At 42.8% G+C, this 20,733-nt stretch overlaps 1 protein-coding gene across 1 annotated transcript; it reads right to left on the reverse strand.

Moving 5' to 3' along the window:
• Positions 1–8,565: 8,565 nt before the first annotated feature.
• Positions 8,566–11,925, reverse strand: LOC148096525 (uncharacterized). Its single transcript, XM_087835451.1, has 4 exons — positions 11,886–11,925; positions 11,747–11,801; positions 10,134–11,203; positions 8,566–9,422 (listed from the first exon to the last, which is right to left on the reverse strand). Exons 1-4 carry the CDS (start codon positions 11,923–11,925, stop codon positions 8,566–8,568), a joined length of 2,022 nt encoding a protein of 673 aa, XP_087691577.1.
• Between the last annotated feature and the right edge of the window lie 8,808 nt (positions 11,926–20,733).

Raw genomic sequence — 20,733 nt, forward strand, 5'->3', positions numbered from 1 at the left:
CTATTCAGAGCAGGCCTATTTTCACACCTTCTGCATTACTTCTTGCTAAGCAAAGACAAAGCAAACTGTTTTTCACCTCTACCCCAGAAACTAATCTACGTCATGTCTGTGACTGTAAGCGTGCATTATAACCGCTTATTCTAGAAATCAAAAAGAAATCAAACATTTTTACTCCAAAAATCTTCCCTCCTTTCACCAAAGCATATGTTTTATTCAAGCTGTCCCACAGTTTCCCTTTAAGTTTGGTATTCAACTTATTATGAACACCGGCATTTTATCTTCTAAACAGGATTCAGTTCATTTTAATCCTTTAGCTTAAAAATGAAAATAACAATTTCTGCCTCAGTTTTACCGTATCTAAATTATCAAAACACCCCAAAAGTCATAAAATGATCATAAAGCCCCTTATTTCAAATTAAATCCAAAATAATCTAAAAAAAACCCTCAGCAATTCTCCTCTCTAAGTACACGTCCTCTGGACCTCCAAACCTGTGTTCAGGAATAAAATCAGTTCAATCATCATGTTAAATCTTTTAAACTCCTGACTCCATTCAGAGCTGCTTAGAAACAAAACCTATTGTTAAATTCATTTTAAAACTCAATTTTCCCACTTGTAATGCAATCTGTGTTATAACAAAACTTAAGACAGAGCAGTTATCAGTCATGTTCTTCATACACAATTTCCCTATTTTGATTTCATTTTGCTTAATATTTAATCTTAATATAATGGCACATTTTGATTTTACTTTATCAGGGATAAATAGAATAAATATGAATAAGAATACAAGGGAATTGCACATTTCACGTATTGAAGTCTATTGTACTGTTGGATATTAACAAAGTATTGCACAGTGAAAAGGCTCTACAGCTTAGTAGTGTGGCATTCTTCAGTGAAGACTGAACCACCTTGAGTCTACCCTGAGGAAAATGCTTAAGCTGCTAATTCCAAGCAGCTGTTAATGCGTGGACTAAACTCTGAGGTGTGGCTGAAAGTTTATGTAACTAGAAGCAGCTTCAGTGTCACGCTTCAATAACCGCTCCTCATATTACTGAAGATTTGGAGACCGGCCAGATTAAACCTGCTCACTAGTTTTTCTGAAATGCTGTCTTTACTGCTGTTCCATATGTTAGAATAACTTCAACCTTCAGTGCAAGGTACAGCATCATATACATATATAAGATGCTGTACCTGCAATTAAAAAAATGTAATATAAACTGGGCAGCACGGTGGCACGGTGGTTAGCACTGTTGCTGCACAGCAAGAAGGTCCTGAGTTCAATTCCACCATCAGGCCGGGGTCTTTCTGTGTGGAGTTTGCATGTTCTCCCCGTGTTTGCGTGGGTTCCCTCCGGCTTCCTCCCACCGTCCAAAGACATGCAGCTTGTGGGGATAGGTTAATTGGATAATCCAAATTGTCACTAGGTGTGAATGTGCGACTGAATGTGAGTGTGAATGGTTGTCTGTCCCTGTGTGTTGGCCCTGCGACAGACTGGCGACCTGTCCAGGGTGTACCCCGCCTCTCGCCCTATGACAGCTGGGATAGGCTCCAGCACCCCCTGCGACCCTGAAAAGGAGAAGCGAATGGATGGATGGATGGATGGATAATATAAACTGGTGGATAAGTTGGTAACAGAAAAAAATGATTACATTACTGAAGAACTCAAAGACAAAAGATCCTCTTTTGGCAGTTGCCACTCAAATTATAAATAATAATAATAATAATAATAATAATAATAATGGATTGGATTTATATAGGCTTTCAGGCACCCAAAGCGCTTTACAATGCCACTATTCATTCACTCTCACATTCACACACTGCTGGAGGCAGCTGCAGTTGTAGCCACAGCTGCCCTGGGGCAGACTGACAGAGGCGAGGCTGCCATATGAAGCTATTAGAGGGCGTAATTCTCTTTGTCCTTAAACATGTAGTTGTTCCTCCAGTATATAAAGCTGGAAACAAACATTTAGTGATTTTACCTGGGCTTATTGAAAAGGTAAAGCAAGCAGATGAAATCCATACAGAAAGACAAACCCTGCTTCCTTCCATGCAGTCTGGGTTTAGAGCATCGACCGAAACTGCATGTTGTTAAGTCCCAACTTTGATAAAGGAGGGATAGTGGGTGCAGTCGTTTTGGTCTTGTGTAAAGCAGTTGACTCTGTAAACCAGTTCAGTAATTGTATTAGATCTTAATTAGCTGATCGCAGTCATTGTGTCCAAATGAACACGTCTGTACAGTTAGAGTGCTTGAAGGACCAATTTTAGGACCTCAGTTATTTAGCTTGTGCTTCCATTGTTGTGTGAGAACGCTGAAATTCTCTCCTGAAAAAGGAGCTGAAAACAGAAATTATAAAAAGAAATTACAATTATTTAGACAATCTAAGCCTGTTACTTCTTATAAAACTTATTTTTATGTTTTAAAAACTTGTCCAGCTAGTGCACAGAAAATAACCTGGAGCTGAATGTCCTTGAAACCAAAGAACTCTGGACTTCAGGAGGCACAGACAGGTCCACTCTACTCTTGGACCCACAACACCATCAGCCTGGTAACGAAGGCCCAGCAGCATCTGCACTTCCTCCGTGTCCTGAGGAAGAATAACCTGGACCAGAAGCTGCTGCTAGCCTTTACCGCTCCTCAGTGGAGAGCATGCTCTCCTTCTGCCTGGTGTTTGGTGCTCAGGGACCACGACTGAGAACAGGAAGGCTTCACAGAAGGTCATTAACCAAAAATATCACCTGGACACACCTGGAGGCATTCTCCAGATCCTCCTGTCTCAGGTAAACCAGGGCTATCACAGGTGAGCCTGCCCACCACCCGTTTGACCCGCTGCCTTCTGGTCGGTCAGGCAGGCCCCAAACCTCCAGACTCACTAACAGCTTCTTCCTCTGGGCCATTCAGACTGTTGACAAACACTACTGCCCATCCCTGCCCACGACCTCTGACCTCTGATCCATGGTCTGAGTGACCCTCATCATTCAGGACACTCACATGCAGATCAAGTCTTTTGCACTACTTCAAAGCACTTTTTCTTTTAATGTGTAATTCTGTATATATTCCTCTTGACTGTTTCTTCTGTTTGCTGTTTATTCCTGATGTCTGTACCATTTATAGTTTTTTCCTCCTGCACCCCATTCATGCTGTAAATGTACAGTGACAGTAAAGGAGTATTCTATTCTATTCTATTCTATTCTATTCTATTCTATTCTATTCTATTCTATTCTAATAACACCAGAAGAATAACCCGAGGTATGTTTGAGTGAATTATGTATTACTCACTATGCACTATGTGCTGTGTAGAATACTCTGCCTAGACAGTGAGCTTAAACACACGGACGACCGCTTTTGTCAAGCTGTAAACAAACATGAATAATGGGCATCCATAGAAAGGGTATCCATGCAATCAACGCCAGTCTCACAAGTGTGCACTGCCAAATGTGCCAAACATCTATGTAACACCCTGGTTCATCCACTATGTAAGTCTATGTGCTGCATTCATTAAAGAGGCGCGTGTTCCTTGCCGAGGGCTTGTTTATTACGGGCCACCATAACACCGTGTCTTTGTGTGACACAGAAAAGGTGAACGATGGTCTCTACATGCATAGTTTCCACCATGAAGCATGGAGGAGGAAGTGTGATAGTGTGGGGGGGCTTTGTGGTGACACTATCAAGGATTTATTCAAAATTGACGGCACACTGAACCAGCATGGCTACCACAGCATCCTGCAGCCACATGCCTTCCTGTCATTTATTTTTCTTTTTTTCTTTTGTTTTTGCCCGTTTGGATCTTTAGCCGTCAGAATTGTTGTCTGAAGGCAGAAAGATGCCAAGTGGATCATCATGGCCTCGCCATATTGGTCCATTTGATTGACCTTTATTATAATTATGTATTTATTTTATTTTCCTTATTTAAAGACGGGACAGCCATGACTGGGGGATAGGACAGGGAGAAAGAGAGAAAGAAAGAGAGGGAGAGAAAGAAAAATAGAGGAGGGGAGAGATGGTGAGAAAGGGTGGGAGAAAAAAAAGAAAAACAAACACCTGGATCACCTGTATGGAGATAAAAAACCAGAAGAGAAAACAAACAACAGAGAGCAACATAATAAAAACAACACCATCACAATAAACTAGATAACAGCAGATAACCGCAGATAACAGCAGATACTTTTTAGTTTCACCTGTTGAGAAAGAAAAAAGAAAACAAGCAGAAGAAAACGAGAGTAATAGAATAAACAACATCACAATGATCTATGTGAATATAACAGTAAATACTAAATATTAAACATTATTGTGCAGCACGTAAGATCGACAGCACAGTGTGCTTTGAGGTCGGAGCCAAAAAGGGTGTAGTTTGTGTGTGTGAGCACCCGTGTGTGCACCTGTGAGCATGGACGCGCTTGTTTTAAAAGGCTCCTTCATGTTATGATCTGCTAGAGGGTGTGTGTGGGGATGGGGGGGGGGGGGGGGGGCACAGCCCCGTCCTCCAGGGCATGAAGCAGGTATGGAGGAGATCAAAACTCCAGACATCCAGAGGCCCCCAGAACACAAGAGACCAAGGAAGACCAACAGAGGGGCAGCTGCACCACTGTCCCAGAAAGAGCTGAGGAGAGTCCCAGATGAGGGGTCACTCAGCAGCCGCTGAGCAGAAGCCAGGGGGGGTTGCAGTGACGTGCCCATGAGCTCCGCCAGCAGCCAGCTGTGCCAGAGTGGCGGGGAAACCTAATAGACCAATTCCACCTGCTCCGCTACATCCTATTCCAGTAATAGGTGAGCTGTTTGAAAAAGTAATATTGGATTGTGTTGGTTCACTGCCAAAAACTAAATCCAGACACCAATACATACTTACAATAATGTGTTCAGCAACAAGGTTCCCGGAGGCAATTCCACTACGCACACTGAAAGCAAAAACGATAATAAAAGCACTAATTAAGTTTTGCTCTACTTTCGGGCTTCCAAAGGTTATTCAAACAGACTGAGGAACAAATTTTACTTCAAAAGTGTTTGCGCAGGTTGTGGATGAGTTGCAGATAAAACATGTGAAATCCAGTCCATATCACCCGGAAAGTCAGGGTGCTCTGGAGAGATTCCATCAAACCCTCGAAGCTATGCTGAGCAAGTTCTGTGCGGAGTCTGGTAGAGAATGGGATGAGGGTCTGCCGTTATTGTTGTTTGCCGTCAGGGAGGCCACTCAGGAATTCTTGGGATTCAGTCCTACGGATCTGGTGTTTGGACATGTGGTCCGTGGTCCTCTCCAGCTTCTGAAGGAGTGGTTGTCAGAAACGTCTGAAACTCAACATAATGTCCTTGATTATGTTAGTAGACTTCAGGAAAAACTCCACCTTGCATGCCAATTAGCTCGGGAAAATCTGACACATACGCAGGCTTAAATGAAAGCTCGCTATGATAAAAAGGCTGTTTACAGAAGTTTCCAGCCGGGCTAGAAAGTGTTGGTGTTGCTGCCTGTGGTAGGGTCCAGTTTGGTAGCCCAGTTCGCTGGCCCATATGTGGTGGAACAGAAACTCAGCGACAACAATTATGTGATCCAGACCGTCGGAGAAAGTCTAGGGTTTGTCATATTAATATGTTAAAATCATATCACTCGAGGAGCCCTTCGGGTGCGCCATCTCCAGTGTGCGCCGCTAGTGTTGTTTCTCCTTATGAACCCTCTGATGACGGACTGCTCCAGAAAAGTGAAGCGCTGGGTAGCGGCCAGTTGAAAAATTCAGAGATCTTAAATGATTTAGAGACATATTTAGCCCACCTATCTGAGCCCGCTCGAGCTGACATCACTGATCTGACAGAGGATAATTTATCACTTTTTTCTGATCATCCTCATCAAACTGCAGTCCTGTGCCACGACATTGACATGGAAGGACATAAACCGATTAAGCAGCATGCCTATCGAGTGAACCCAGTGAAAAGAGCGATAATGCAGAAGGAAGGCAGCTATCTCTTAGAACACGGTTTAGCCATTCCGAGCGCCAGCGCGTGGAGTTCGCCGTGTGTGCTGGTACCAAAATCTGACAACACTCCTCGGTTTTGTAATGATTACAGGAAAGTTAACGCTGTTACCTGATTCATTTCCTCTTCCTTGAATGGAGGATTGTATTGATAGAGTGGGATCAGCATTTTGTAACCAAACTTGATCTGTTAAAAGGTTACTGGCAAGTACCTTTAACTCCCAGAGCATCTGAAATATCTGCTTTTGTCACGCCAGATCATTTTCTCCAGTACACGGTTATGCCGTTTGGGTTGCGTAATGCAGCCGCTACGTTCCAGCACCTTATGGGCAAAGTACTGGCCGGCGTGAATAACTGTGATGCCTACTTGGATGATGTTGTCATTTACTCATCCACCTGGTCTGACCACTTACAAACACTCTCTCTCGTTTTTAGCCGTTTTCAGGAAGCCTCGCTTACTCTAAACCTGGCCAAATGTGAATTTGGCAGAGCCACCATCACATACCTGGGAAAACAGGTGGGTCAGGGACACAGGGACAGGTAAGGCCGGTGACTGTGAAGATACAGGCTATTGTCGAGTTTCCGGTCCCACAAACGAGAAAGGCGCTACGCCGATTTCTAGGAATGTGTGGTTATTACAGAGGTTCATGAAAGAACTTCGCCACTGTTGTCGTTCCTCTCATCGATTTGATCAGCCCAGTGAAGCCTTTTGTGTGGACGCCTGTTTGTCAGATTGCTTTCGAGTCTGCGAAAGCATTGCTGAGCAGTTCCCCTGTTCTTACGGGACCTAATTTCAGGTGCCCTTTCAAGCTAGAGGTTGACGCTAGTGCGGCTGGTGCAGGAGCTGCCCTTATGCAGAAAGACCATCGCGGGGTGGATCGCCCAATTTGCTATTTTTCCAAAAAGTTCAACAAACATCAGATGAACTACAGCACTGTTGAAAAGGAAGCCCTTGCCTTGTTGTTAGCCCTGCAGCATTTTGAGGTGTATATTGGATCCAGCTCTATACCCATTCAAGTATTCACTGACCACAAACCATTGGTGTTTCTCTCCCGGATGCAAAACTCAAATGAGAGACTTATGCGTTGGTCACTACTTTTGTCAGGATCCTGGCGTTCTTAGTTTTTCCTGTGTTCCTGTTTCATGTTAAGTTCATTTGTTATTCTAGGAGGTATTTTATCGGTCCTAAGTTGTTTAGTTTACTGGGCTTCCCCTTCTTGTGTTTCATTCCATGTTTTCCCAGCCCCTCATGTCTGTGCTCCCCCCTCGTGCTTCTCTGTGCTTTACTCTCCCCCTTTGGTCTGTGTCTCTGTGTATTTCCTGTTTTACTTTGAAGTTCCATGTCTTATGTGAATGTGTCCTACTTTGCTTCCTTGTCTTGTCAGTTCTGATTTCCCCCAGCTGTGCTCTCCTTCTGTGTCTCGTTATTTAAACCCTGTGTTTCTCTGAGTCGCGTCGTCCCTCAAGCTGTGTGTTCCCTCGTGTGCCTCTCCGTAAAGTATAGTTTATATTTTCCCAGTATACCTTAGTTTTGTATCTTTTCCTGGTGTCTTCGAATAAAATCTGCATTCTGAGTTCATCCCTCGAGTCTGAGTGCCTGCATTTTGGGTCCAACTCCTGCCTGCCACACAGCACTTCCTGCCAACTTTTGCAGGATTTTAACCTGCAAATCAAGAAAGGAACGGAAAATGTCATCGCTGACGCCTTTTCAAGAGCAATTGGGAATTAAACAATAGGAGGGTTGTTTAATTCTTTTGGAAGGGGGTGTTACAAACTTGCATTTTACATGTGTTTTTTCTATGCAGGTAATATATCTGTTTATGTTAATTCAGTTGTGCCAGGGCCCTGCTCCAATTGGTGCGTGGATACACCAGCTGGAGGACCCGCCCATTAAAAGGAGGCTGGAGTGCCACGGCGGGAGAGGTCCTCGCGTTTCTCCTCACGACCCAGCAGTGTACCTGTGGCAGCCGCTGGCTGCAGTGCTGTCTTCAAAGTTGTTGAAGTGGAGTGGGTAGGGGTGAGCTGCCGTTTCTTTTGATCACCAGTTTTCTCCTGTTTTGAATTAGTTAAGGAGGTCAGAGTCTGTCTTTATTTTTTGACTTGTTTTGGTAAGGTCAGGGGTGCAATATTTGCAGAGTTCATATTTGGTGGAAGTCTGCCATTTTCTTTGATTTCCTGGAACACAATAATAGAATATGCTTTGTAACTTCTCTCGAATTATTTTTGATGTTTGATATAGAATAAAGGGCCATGCTCCAACTGATGTTTACCCAGTATTTTAATCTCCTCTTTACCAGCAAACACTGTGAAAAACTATGGTGAAATATGCAATACAAACACAGATATTCTGTCAGCAAAATAAAACCACAACCCAAAAAAAGTGTAAACACAAGTAAAATACTCAAGTTCACCAGTAAATGGCAACAAAACGGCAACAGGGATTAGATTAAATGCTCAGTTTTGAACATTATAATCACACAAATTGAGAACAGTTAAACACATTTCACTGAGAACGAGCTACATGCTAATTTAAACATTTCATAAATTCTCATAAATATTTTTCTGTTTTATTTATATTATTTACAGGAAGTGAACTGAAGAGAAAAATGTTAACAGTATGAGCTGAGTACATGTGACATCACAGCAATAATAACTGACAGGAAGCTGATGTTGTTGAGGATGGCAGAGGAGGTGGTTCTTGTTGGAGCAGCTGAGGAAATTGTTGGGGCAGTTGTGGTTGTTGTTGGGGCAGCTGTGGTTGTTGTAGCTGCAGTTGTGGTTGTTGTTGGAGCAGCTGAGGAAATTGTTGGGGCAGTTGTGGTTGTTGTAGCTGCAGTTGTGGTTGTTGTGGGAGCAGCTGTGGACGTTGTTGGGGCAGTTGTGGTTGTTGTTGCTGCAGTTGTGGTTGTTGTTGGGTTAGCTGTGGTTGTTGTTGCTGCAGTTGTGGTTGTTGTTGGGGCAGCTGTGGTTGTTGTAGCTGCAGTTGTGGTTGTTGTTGGAGCAGCTGTGGACGTTGTTGGGGCAGTTGTGGTTGTTGTTGCTGCAGTTGTGGTTGTTGTTGCTGCAGTTGTGGTTGTTGTTGGGTTAGCTGTGGTTGTTGTTGCTGCAGTTGTGGTTGTTGTTGGAACAGCTGTGGTTGTTGTTGCTGCAGTTGTGGTTGTTGTCGCTGCAGTTGTGGTTGTTGTTGGAGCAGTTGTGGACGTTGTTGGGGCAGTTGTGGTTGTTGTTGGGGCAGTTGTGGTTGTTGTTGCTGCAGTTGTGGTTGTTGTTGGGTTATCTGTGGTTGTTGTCGCTGCAGTTGAGGTTGTTGTTGGAACAGCTGTGGTTGTTGTTGGGGCAGTTGTGGTTTTTGTCGCTGTAGTTGTGGTTGTTGTTGGGGCAGTTGTGGTTGTTGTTGGGTTAGCTGTGGTTGTTGTTGCTGCAGTTGTGGTTGTTGTTGGGGCAGCTGTGGTTGTTGTTGGGTCAGTTGTGGTTGTTGTTGGGGCAGCTGTGGTTGTTGTTGCTACAGTTGTGGATGTTGTTTGGGAAGTTGTTGTTGTTGGGGCTGCAACTGTGGTTGTTTCTGCGGTTGTGCTTGTTATTATGGAAGTTGTGGTTGTTGTTGGGGCAGTTGTGGTTGTGGTTGCTGCGGTTCTGGTTGTTGTTGGGGCGGTTGTGGTTGTTGTCGCTGCAGTTGTGGTTGTTGTTGGAGCAGTTGTGGACGTTGTTGGGGCAGTTGTGGTTGTTATTGCTGCAGTTGTGGTTGTTGTTGGAGCAGCTGTGGACGTTGTTGGGGCAGCTGTGGACGTTGTTGGGGCAGTTGTGGTTGTTGTTGCTGCAGTTGTGGTTGTTGTTGGGTTATCTGTGGTTGTTGTCGCTGCAGTTGAGGTTGTTGTTGGAACAGCTGTGGTTGTTGTTGGGGCTGTTGTGGTTTTTGTCGCTGCAGTTGTGGTTGTTGTTGAAACAGCTGTGGTTGTTGTTGAAACAGCTGTGGTTGTTGTTGGGGCAGTTGTGGTAGCTGTTGGGGCAGTTGTGGTTGTTGTTGCTGCGGTTCTGGTTGTTATTGGGGCACCTGTGGTTGTTGTTGGGGCAGTTATGGTTTTTGTTGGGGCGGCTGTGGTTGTTGTTGGGGCGGCTGTGGTTTTTATTGGGGCGGCTGTGGTTGTTTTTGGGGCGGCTGTGGTTGTTGTCGCTGCGGCTGTGGTTGTTGTCGCTGCGGTTGTGGTTGTTGTCGCTGCGGTTGTGGTTGTTGTTGGAGCAGTTGTGGACGTTGTTGGGGCAGTTGTGGTTGTTATTGCTGCAGTTGTGGTTGTTGTTGGAGCAGCTGTGGACGTTGTTGGGGCAGTTGTGGTTGTTGTTGCTGCAGTTGTGGTTGTTGTTGGGTTATCTGTGGTTGTTGTCGCTGCAGTTGAGGTTGTTGTTGGAACAGCTGTGGTTGTTGTTGGGGCAGTTGTGGTTTTTGTCGCTGTAGTTGTGGTTGTTGTTGGGGCAGTTGTGGTTGTTGTTGGGTTAGCTGTGGTTGTTGTTGCTGCAGTTGTGGTTGTTGTTGGGGCAGCTGTGGTTGTTGTTGGGTCAGTTGTGGTTGTTGTTGGGGCAGCTGTGGTTGTTGTTGCTGCAGTTGTGGTTGTTGTTACCGCAGTTGTGGTTGTTGTTGGGGCAGTTGTGGTTGTGGTTGCTGCGGTTCTGGTTGTTGTTGGGGCGGCTGTGGTTGTTGTTGGGGCGGCTGTGGTTGTTGTTGGGGCGGCTGTGGTTGTTGTTGGGGCGGCTGTGGTTGTTGTTGGGGCGGCTGTGGTTGTGGTTGTTGTTGGGGCAGCTGTGGTTGTTGTTGCTACAGTTGTGGATGTTGTTGGGGCGGCTGTGGTTGTTGCTGCGGTTGTGGTTGTTATTTGGGAAGTTGTGGTTGTTGTTGCTGCAGTTGTGGTTGTTGTTGGAGCAGCTGTGGTTGTTATTGCTGCAGTTGTGGTTGTTGTTGGGGTAGCTGTGGGTTTTTTTGCTGCAGTTGTGGTTGTTGTTGGAACAGCTGTGGTTGTTGTTGGGGCAGTTGTGGTTGTTGTTGGGTTAGGTGTGGTTGTTGTCGCTGCAGTTGTGGTTGTTGATCGAACAGCTGTGGTTGTTGTTGGAACAGCTGTGGTTGTTGTTGGAACAGCAGTGGTTGTTGTTGCCGCAGTTGTAGTGGTTGTTGCTGCAGTATTTGTTGTTGTTGGAGCAGCTGTGGACGTTGTTGGGGCAGTTGTGGTTGTTGTTGCTGCAGTTGTGGTTGTTGTTGGGTTAGCTGTGGTTGTTGTTGCTGCAGTTGTGGTTGTTGTTGGATCAGCTTTGGTTGTTTTTGCTGCAGTTGTGGTTGTTGTTGCTGCAGTTGTGGTTGTTGTTGGATCAGCTTTGGTTGTTGTTGCCGCAGTTGTAGTGGTTGTTGCTGCAGTACTGGTTGTTGTTGGGGCAGCTTTGGTGGTTGTTTCTGCGGTCCAGGTTGTTGTTGCTACAGTTTTGGTTGTTGTTTGGGAAGTTGTGGTTGTTGTTGGGGCAGCTGTCGTTGCTGTTGGGGCAGCTGTCGTTGTTGTTGGGGAGGTTGTGGTTGTTGTTGCTCCAGTTTTGGTTGTTGTTGGGGCAGCTCTTGTGGTTGTTATTGGGGCAGTTGTGGTTGTTGTTTCAGTTGTGGTTGTTTGGGCATCTGAGGTTGTTGTTGGGACAGCATTTGTGATTGTTTTTGGAGCAGCTGTTGTGGTTGTTGGGGCAGTTGTGGTTGTTGTTTCAGTTGTTGTTGTTGGGGCATCTGTGGTTGTTGTTGGGACAGCGTTTGTGATTGTTGTTGGGGCAGCTGTTGTGGTTGTTGCTCCAGTTGTGGTTGTTGTCTCTGCGTTGCAGCAGGCTGTGCAGAAATCTTTTCTCAGTTTCATATTTGTTCACCCTTTTAACTAGTATAAAACTCTTTGAATAATAAAGCTTATCTTACCAACAAAAAGAAGAATGATGATACAAATCTTTGCGATCATGGTGAAGTTGTTTCTCTGCTCTCTGAAAATTTTGTTCATCATGGTTATTATCAGCTGAAGAAAAGACTAAATGCCTAGCATGCCTGTTAGTTTAATTCAAAGTATGAGGTTGACATGAAAGAATATTTTTGTTGAGTTAAAATCTTTGTATTTTACTGTTTTCATTCATGGCTGCAACATTATATAACTTTATATTTGAAATTACCAATCTGTGATCTCTTTATTCTTAAAAATCTATTTTACCCTAAAGTTGTCAATGTGCTTCTCTTACACTTTATCACTTCTTGTAATTTCTCATGTGTTGCTAATTATTTCATATTTACCAACAAGCTGCTTGTTTATACTGAGCTTGAAACAGAAGTATAGAACTAACATAGGATGAAGAAAAAAATTACTATGAAAACAGAACAGAACCATTTAAAAAACGAAAATGTTACTTTTTTAATTAAAATGCTCCCTAAATTACACAACATAAAGCAACCAGATCACAGTAAAAATAACAATTAACCATAAAAAACACATGTTGTATATTTAAAATGTATTAATATACAACATGTCAGATATATATTTAATATTAGGATTACTTACATAGTATCTCTCTGCTTGAATGTCATCCACTGCAGTGAAAGTTATTTGACTTCATCTCCTCTTTTTATAAACAGCCAACATGAACCTGAGGGCAAATATGTGCAGGTGGAGTAATGGTAGTTATCGTCACGGTTTAATGTGTGTGCACTAACCTTTTGTTTACCTGCATCTCTCTCCTATTGTCCTCCTGAAACAGCCATCATTTCAAATTTGTAGTCAAAAAGGATCTGACAGACTAACCTCAAACAAATTTTCTGTGATTAGTTTTGGTTTTAATAAAGCTCTCAACTGACTAAGTAGGTTTAGACAAAGAAACAACATTTCCAGGTTTCTACTTCTTTGTTGACAGTCAGTGTCCACATAAAAAACTTGTTTTATTTTTAAAATTTTCTTTTAAACAAATTCTGATTGTTAGAGTCAATGTTCAGACTTGATTTGTTCTGCTTCAGTAACTGAAATGAATGAATTTTAAAGGCCTTCCTGCGAATAAGGTGTTCATCTTTTATTTCATTTGATTATCTTGTATCTTATTACATCACTTAATTCCTGAAAACATTTCTCTGTTATTCTTAAAATACATAAACATCCACTACATAATTATTTGTAAAAAAAAAAAAAAAAGCTCTTTAATGACTCGTCAAACAGGAGTCAGCGCATTACTGAATGTCTGGGATTTGCCCATCATACCTAAACATAACCTGTGTGACCTTTTAATAAGCTGCTTCTTGTGGCAGGGACGCATTTCTAAAGCGTGACAATACGTTAGTGGAATAGTAATGATCTGTGTGTTTGTATTCTCACGTTAGTGGATGGCTGCTGTTTCCTGTCGTGACACCAACCCTGAAATATCCACCAGACACACACATATGCATAAAAATCCTCAGATGTTTAATTGGAGGAGTCAACATTCCCTGATATAACAGCAAATGTCTTGTGTGAAATGATACAAGTTGGAATTTGATCATTAAATTGATTTGGAGTCTTTACACTGTATGGAGAGTTCATCAGCCTTTTTTCTTAGAGGGACAGAAGGATGAACAGCAGTATAGGCAGCTGTTGGAGTGATTTTGATAAAAGTTGTCATTGTTGTGCTTAAAATTGTAAACCTTGTCCTGAACTGCATGTTCAGATATTTTTCTGTTCATCCCCTACATGTAGGATGGTGGGAGAGGCTACAGCTATAGTGTTTAACTGCAGGCACATTCCCTGTAAAGATTCTGGTTTCCTTATTTTGTAATGAATGTCTGTGAAGGTTCTCAGTCATCCAGGTCATCGTAGTCTAAGGAGCAACTTAAAGAAGTCCAGACGCCTTTCTTTCCAAGCTCCTTAGACTTTTGTAAGGATAGTCACTTCCTACCCTTTATGGGCTCACCTGTGCTTGTATATGGTGGACTATTTAAGGGGTTAAGCCCTATGGGGCTTTGGAGTTGATGTTAGTTGATGCCGCAGTGCATTGTGGGAGCGCGGCACCATTTTAGCAGGCTACGAATCAAAACAAACACACTGTGTTAGAAGGAAGATTGTGACCAACCACACTTAAAAGAAGCTCAAAAGGCAAACGACGTTATAGAGACCGGATGCAAAGAGATGGTACTTGCAAAAAACAGCGTGCACTGGAAATGTGGACCCGTGTGAAATAACGGCCGTGGAGTAGAAACCCTGAAGACCAAGTGCTATTGACTTAGACTGATATATATTTGTACGCTGTCTGTGGAGTCAGCGCATACACGGTGAACCAATTTGGCAATTATAAATGTCTGGACATCCACCAAGGATGGGTACAAGATTTGGCTTTTTTTAAGCCTCCACGTTGTGAATCCGCCGTCATTCAAACAAAGGTAAGTGAGCTCGAGTACTGCGAGTAAAATGCGTTTGATTTCCCCCCGAACATTCAGATTAGTGCAGCATAAATTCATTCATGAGGGGAAACTACAGTGAGAACATGTGGAGGCTGTTAGAGGGAAAACAGTGAGTTCAGTGCACTGATGAGACATTGTCCTGAAGGATTTAGTCATTCTCTATGGTTAAAGAAATTGCACTAATTACTTCATATTTATTATAAATAATCCTAATTACACATCTTGCTTCCGTGTTTGTGTGCTGTGTAACTAAAAATATTTTCTATTTTGGTTTTATACATCGATTAATGACCTGCAGAATCTCCTTATCATATTAAGTGATTCATAAAAGTCGAACTTTTGTGTCAAGGCCTTTTATGTTCCAAACACCAAAAAAGAAAGGTCCAAGAAAAGCCCGTGGGTGGCAACGGGAGGTTTGTTTTAGAATGCACTTTGATTCCATTGTTTTAAATCATATGTCGTTTATTTCGTGCAAAATTATAAACAAAAATCAACCAAATAACTTCATAAAACTTAAAATTAAACGAAAGTTAACTTAATTTGCTTTAACAACTTCAAAAGTGGTCAAAAAATCATTTCCTAACCCTCCCGAGTCCCCATCAGACATTTGGCAAACAAAAAATATCCTCACCACACCCCTCCAGGGTGCTCTTAATCCCGTGATTAATGGGAGGGTCCTTTCTCCATCTTGGAAGTGATGACATCCTTGCATTACATACTTTAGGTTCATTTTTGCTGGCAGATTAAAACAAACAAACAAAAAGAACAGAAAAACAAAAACAGGCAGATTTAGAATACAACATGCAGCGTTGTATAGATGGACACATAAAAAGATGAAAAATCACATGTATGTGCTAACTTTCTAAACACTTTGTTACAATTGTGATAAATGGATTTGAAAGCAGATCAAACACATTTGTTTCGGCCTTGGCTCATAGTTCTTGTCTTTAAATTAACTTTTTCTGTGTGTGTTTCAGGTCCTGCACTCTCAAAGACTGAATGAACCAGCATTGCCGCCATGGGTCACTGTGAGCATCACAGGGAAGGTTGAAGCTGCCCACTGCACCTGTAAGGCCGGAGTCGTGGAGACCTGCAGCCATGTCCCTGCTCTTCTGTTTAATGTAGAAGCAACAGTGTTGATCTGTGGCACAAGGACTGTTACAGATGAACCTGCATACTGGGTTTTACTGGGTAATGTGACCAAGATACAGCCAGAGGTTGGCCATAAGATAGATTTCTCCTCTTCAGCTGCCCAAAAAAAGTCTCTCAATCAAAACATAAACAGACCGTCTGTAGTGTCAGGGAAAAGAAGCCGTCCTCAGAAAGATCCCACCTGCTGCTGTGGAGGAGTTGGATCAACTGATGGGAAAATATTTCTCCAAGCATAGTTCTGTTCTGAATAACCCACAATGTTTTATTTAGGGGGCATGTAAATAATTTGCATTTACTGAATATGTACTTACTAAGTACCACTGTTCAAAAGTTGAATAAAGAAATAAATGTTTGTCTTTTTTAATTAAAACCACTTTGTAGAACATCAGTTACAATTGTCACGGAAAAGAGGGACCCAGGCGCAGTTCTTCTTCACAGAAACACAGTACGTTTATTTACAGTGAAATAGACAGGCAAGTCCAACGTCCCAGTGCGTTCCGTGTTGTTGTTGTTGTTGTTGTTGTTCCGTGTCCCAACTCGCTTCTCCACTCGCCTCTCTTCCTCTTCCTCTCCTGGAGGAAGAAGGAAAAATTCACTATTAGCTACATGCTAGCCAAATACCAAGCTCACACTGCTCGCACAGACTGCACCAGTTCGGAGTAATAATCCCACGTCGACTGTCGCCGCGAGTCCAGGTTAAATACCTCTTTCTAGAGTATTTTCCCTGGTTTTACTGCCACACTGGGGCACATGTTCACCAAACGCAGCAAACCTTCACCATCTTATCCAGAAGGGTCACCTCTTCACCCTCACATGGAAGAACTAACCTGATTGGCATGCTGGTATGTAGCATGTGGTTTGAAGCAGGGATTTCGTAGTGCCCCATGTGTAGCGTTGGAACCCAGTCAGGATTTGTTTCATCCATTTCATCGGCTGCTTTGCTGCAATAATAAAAAACAATTAGCAACTAATAGGCTATAAAGAGTAATATGAACTTATTTAGAACTTAACTGAATGAAAATGTCTGGAGCACCAACAGATATCTGTGGATGGTAGAGAACTGGAGATCAGCTCGTCTCACAGCTGCTATCCAGGCAAGACGCCTTCTTTTGGTAACATCTGATATGAGCTCCCTCATGTTGCTTCCAGGTGGGGAAAGAATAAAAAGAGAGCCCATTTTCCAGCTTATTCCCTTCCCGGTCGTGTGATCTAACAACCAACAACACAGCCAGGGGTGAACCATTGCTGATGCTTTCGGTCCTTTAGCCCTTTGTTTGGCCTGCTAAAATGGCACCTCAGCGGTCACACCCCCTCCCGTGACATCACGCCCCAAAGCCCTATACGGGGTGAGGGGAGATGACCCTTTTTATGACTAGGGATGTTGTTAAAACACTCTTTAACCAGGTAGGAAGTCAGGTATACAAACACACATACATACACAAACAACTCAAAGTATTTTCCACATTCTCGAGGTGGTGGAGTCTTCCCTGAGGAATGCCACATATCCATCAAACAAGAGACAACACGTCACTACTGAGTATTGAGGATGCACCTTAGGCAACTACGTCACAACAAATCTTATCCTGACTCACAAACATCACAACACACGTATGTACCATGTGTTCTAAAAAAATCTTCAAATCTTCAACTGAAGCATCGACAACATGAATAAAAACACTCTTGTACCGGGTGGAGTCCTGTAGTGATGTGTCCAAAAGTTTCCTCTTACAAGATGACGAGGGAGAGTGACTGTGACGAGCGCCGTTCCTTCCGCTCGAACCCCAGCCACTCTCAGTTAGCTCCCCCGTAGCACTGCTCTTTATTGAGGTTGCATGAATATGCATAGGTTCAGGTTGACATATGTGTAGTGTAGGTATGTGTGTGTGTGTGTGTGTGTGTGTGTGTGTGTGTGTGTGTGTGTGAGGTCAAGATGTGACCCTGTGAAGACTCCCCAAAGCTGGTGCTAGGAGCCCAGCGGTCCACCTAAACAAAGGGCTCTTATACTAAAACAGATACAGAGTAGGTGTTCTCCTATACCAGGGGTCCGCAATCGCAGTCCACGAGGGCCGGTGTCCTGCAGGTTTTAGATGTGTCCTTGATCCATCACAGCTGATTCAAATGGATAAATGACCTGCTCAACATGTCTTGAAGTTCTCCAGAGGCCTGGTAATGAACTAATCATGTGATGGAGGTGTGTTGACCCAGGGGGAGATCTAAAACCTGCAGGACACCGGCCCTTGTGAACTGGGATTGGGGACCCCTGCCCTATACCATGAATCAGTAAGAGAAGGTACGACCTCTCTCATGACCTTAGGATGTTTGTGTATGCCAGAACACTCTGGAAGGCCCACAGAGTCTTTGCAGACTGCTAAGGATCAGACATCCTATTAATATCAATCAATTATATAACTCTAAGTATATATGAGTATATATTTCTAAGCATAAATGACAATCCAACAATATAAACCTAACTCTTGGGTTGCACCTTATTAGCCCCAGCAATAAGTTTCACCTAAATCCTCCTGGAGCCCTAAAGTCAACAAGAAGCCAGCCATGGTAGCATTTTTGTACTAGTGAACTCTTCCTAGAGATTTGATTGTATCAGTGTGATCCTTGGTGAGTTCAATCTAAAGACCTTGTTGATCATAGATTGGAAAACTTTTAATCTTTTTGAAAAGGGCCTTCTATTTTTTGCCACATGAAGCAAAACTGACATACAATAAAAATTCAATAAAAATTCACATCGTCTAATTTACATGCTTGATAAATGAGACTGTCTCTGGACATCTGTTTGTCAGTAATCGCCCATTACATGAAATAAGCAGTAGGTGATAAACATCATCAGATTTATATCAAGAACACACGTCACAAACTAGAACAGCCTTTACCTTTCTATAAACACTGAATGGAGGCTGAAGTGGATACTAATCATCACTGTGCTTTTACTTAACAAACTGTGAGTCTCCTGAACATAAAACATGTTTATTAAACATTAACAAATATTTATGTATTTTATGAGAGCTAGACAAAAGAAGGGTGGAACTTCAATACTGTCCTGGATGCATGCCGACTATAGTTTATGGCCAAAGACTGTGTGTATTTAATGCCAGTTTAGGTTCATTCTTGAATAAATTATTGTGCTTTTGAGTTTCTAAAAACTTTTTCCTGGAAGGTTTAACTCGCTCAGATCTGTTATTTGAATTGTTGTTTTCATTGTATGTCATGCTGTTCTTTATCGTGGTGTGTGAATTAATTCAGATTCCTAAAATAATTTTTTATGCATTCATGAATCTGGTGTTTTTGTGTGAGTGCTTTGATAAAGTAGAAGATGCATCTTAAATGGTTTAAATGTCAAAGAAAGAATCTGAGAATATTAAGTGAAGACAATAACCTGCAGTGTGACCAGGAAGACAGTGAGGAAGAGCTGTCTTCTTGTCTTCTCAATGCCTAATTTGTAATTATTTTTCTGACAGTAAACAGCACATTAATAAAAGGTGTTTACATCATGGAAAGCACCGTGATAAACAACTTTCATTCCTTGGAGCTATAAACAGAAAATAATGAAGTCAGAACAAAAGAGCCCAGTGAATGAAGAGTCACCACCCAAAACTGAAGAACATTTCTGTGCGTTGGGTGTGTTGCTGTTTAAATGAATCATCAGACATGCAACGGACTGTAATAGATTGTGCTGTCAGTCAGCTTGTTGGTATTTACCCGGAGAATAAAAAAAGAACCCACATGTTTTTGTTAAACATGTTCCTGGTTGTGATCACTGACGTCAGCAGCAGCTGCACACATGAATCACCTCTGTGCAATATTTAGCAAAGACTTCCTGCAAAACATTTCCTGTAAAAGTAACTTCTGTTGACTGAACCTTACCTATCAAACTGGTGATGGTGCAGTTTGTTGACCCACACTGCAGTGAAAGGCAGTAATAGACAAAGAGCAATATTACTGTGAGAACAGTGAGCTGTCTGGAGCACAGAATGTGAAGACCAGCACAACAATGATAAACAACAAAGCCTGTGTGTGTCATGGTCCCCGAGTCTGCCCGGCCGGCAGGCCACATGTGTTTTGTGTACACTCTCCTCTCTCCTCCCCGCCAGGGCGGAGCTCACTGCAGGCTCCCGCCCTCGGCACACACACCTGCATCTCGCCAGGCTCTAATTATGGGTTGGACTCTTAAGGCCAGGATGCAGACAGCCTCACCGCTGGATGATTGTGCTAGTAAACCTCAGCCTGGTGTCCTTAAGCGTTGTGGACCTGCTGTGATCTCTGTGTAACCCTCTTTTCTCCTCTGCACAGTTTCCCCGGACTCGTGACCTACCTGTTGTTTGAACCGTTGTAAAGAAGAAGAGCTAGCGTGTATGTGACTCTTATCCCGGACTTCCCTTTCGGACCCAGGACCCCCGCTCCCCTCACTGTATATATCTGCACCTGGTGACTGTGTAAATAAACGTTGTTTTCCCCTGAACTCTGCTCTGCACCTGAGTCTTACCACACTGCACACAGTGTGTTTGTACTGCACATCAGAGCCAACGACAGGCGGTCATGTGACTGAGGACAGGTGATGCTGTTACAGTTACTTCTAAATCACATCTATTTACTCAAAAAAGCTTCATTTAAAAATAAAATAAATTATGGTTGCTCAGTCCTTCCTTGTGAAACTATAATGAAATCAACCCAGGCTGGTTCCAGACGGCAGAGCTGACTGTTCAATTAAGGCCAAACATTTGATGCGTTTCCTGTCACATTAAAGTGACTCACAGTTAACCAAAGAGAGCACAACAGAAAAACGACACACCTGCTAGTTTGGGAGTTTCTCTATCACACTACATTTTTTGCCAAGTCATTCTCTGAGTTCGTCTTCATGAAAATAACAGCATTTAATAATCTTGCTGTAACTGAACTTGGTAATTTTCCATAATTGAACATAAAGGATATTTAACGCTTCATAAACTTGAGTAATTTACGTTGTGGCAGCTGCAAATTCTTTAAATGCTTTTGTCGTGCACCAAGTCAGAGCCTCATCAAGGTTGTGTTTCACAAACCAGACTAAACAAAGTCAGAGTCCAGTGCTCATATTTGTTATAGAAACTCTCCTTCTTTGGTTCCAGGAAAGTTGATCAGTGTTTGTCCAATCAATTTATTCTGTTAAGCAAGTGAATTAGGCCTTATGGAAGGTGAAATTATTGCCGATACCATGATT

Source organism: Neolamprologus brichardi, chromosome 22 (genome assembly GCF_056152115.1).
Source record: "Neolamprologus brichardi isolate AB-2024 chromosome 22, ASM5615211v1, whole genome shotgun sequence".
Lineage (NCBI taxonomy): Eukaryota > Metazoa > Chordata > Actinopteri > Cichliformes > Cichlidae > Neolamprologus > Neolamprologus brichardi.

What these genes read in the sequence shown, in the direction of transcription:
- LOC148096525 (XM_087835451.1), bottom strand. Translation starts at nt 11,925, where the DNA reads ATGATCGCAAAGATTTGTATCATCATTCTTCTTTTTGTTG. An exon ending in CATCATTCTTCTTTTTGTTG is followed by an intron (nt 11,802 to 11,885) that starts GTAAGATAAGCT and finishes ATTTCTGCACAG; the next exon opens with CCTGCTGCAACGCAGAGACA. An exon ending in CGCAGCGACAACAACCACAG is followed by an intron (nt 9,423 to 10,133) that starts CCGCAGCGACAA and finishes CAACAACCACAA; the next exon opens with CTGACCCAACAACAACCACA.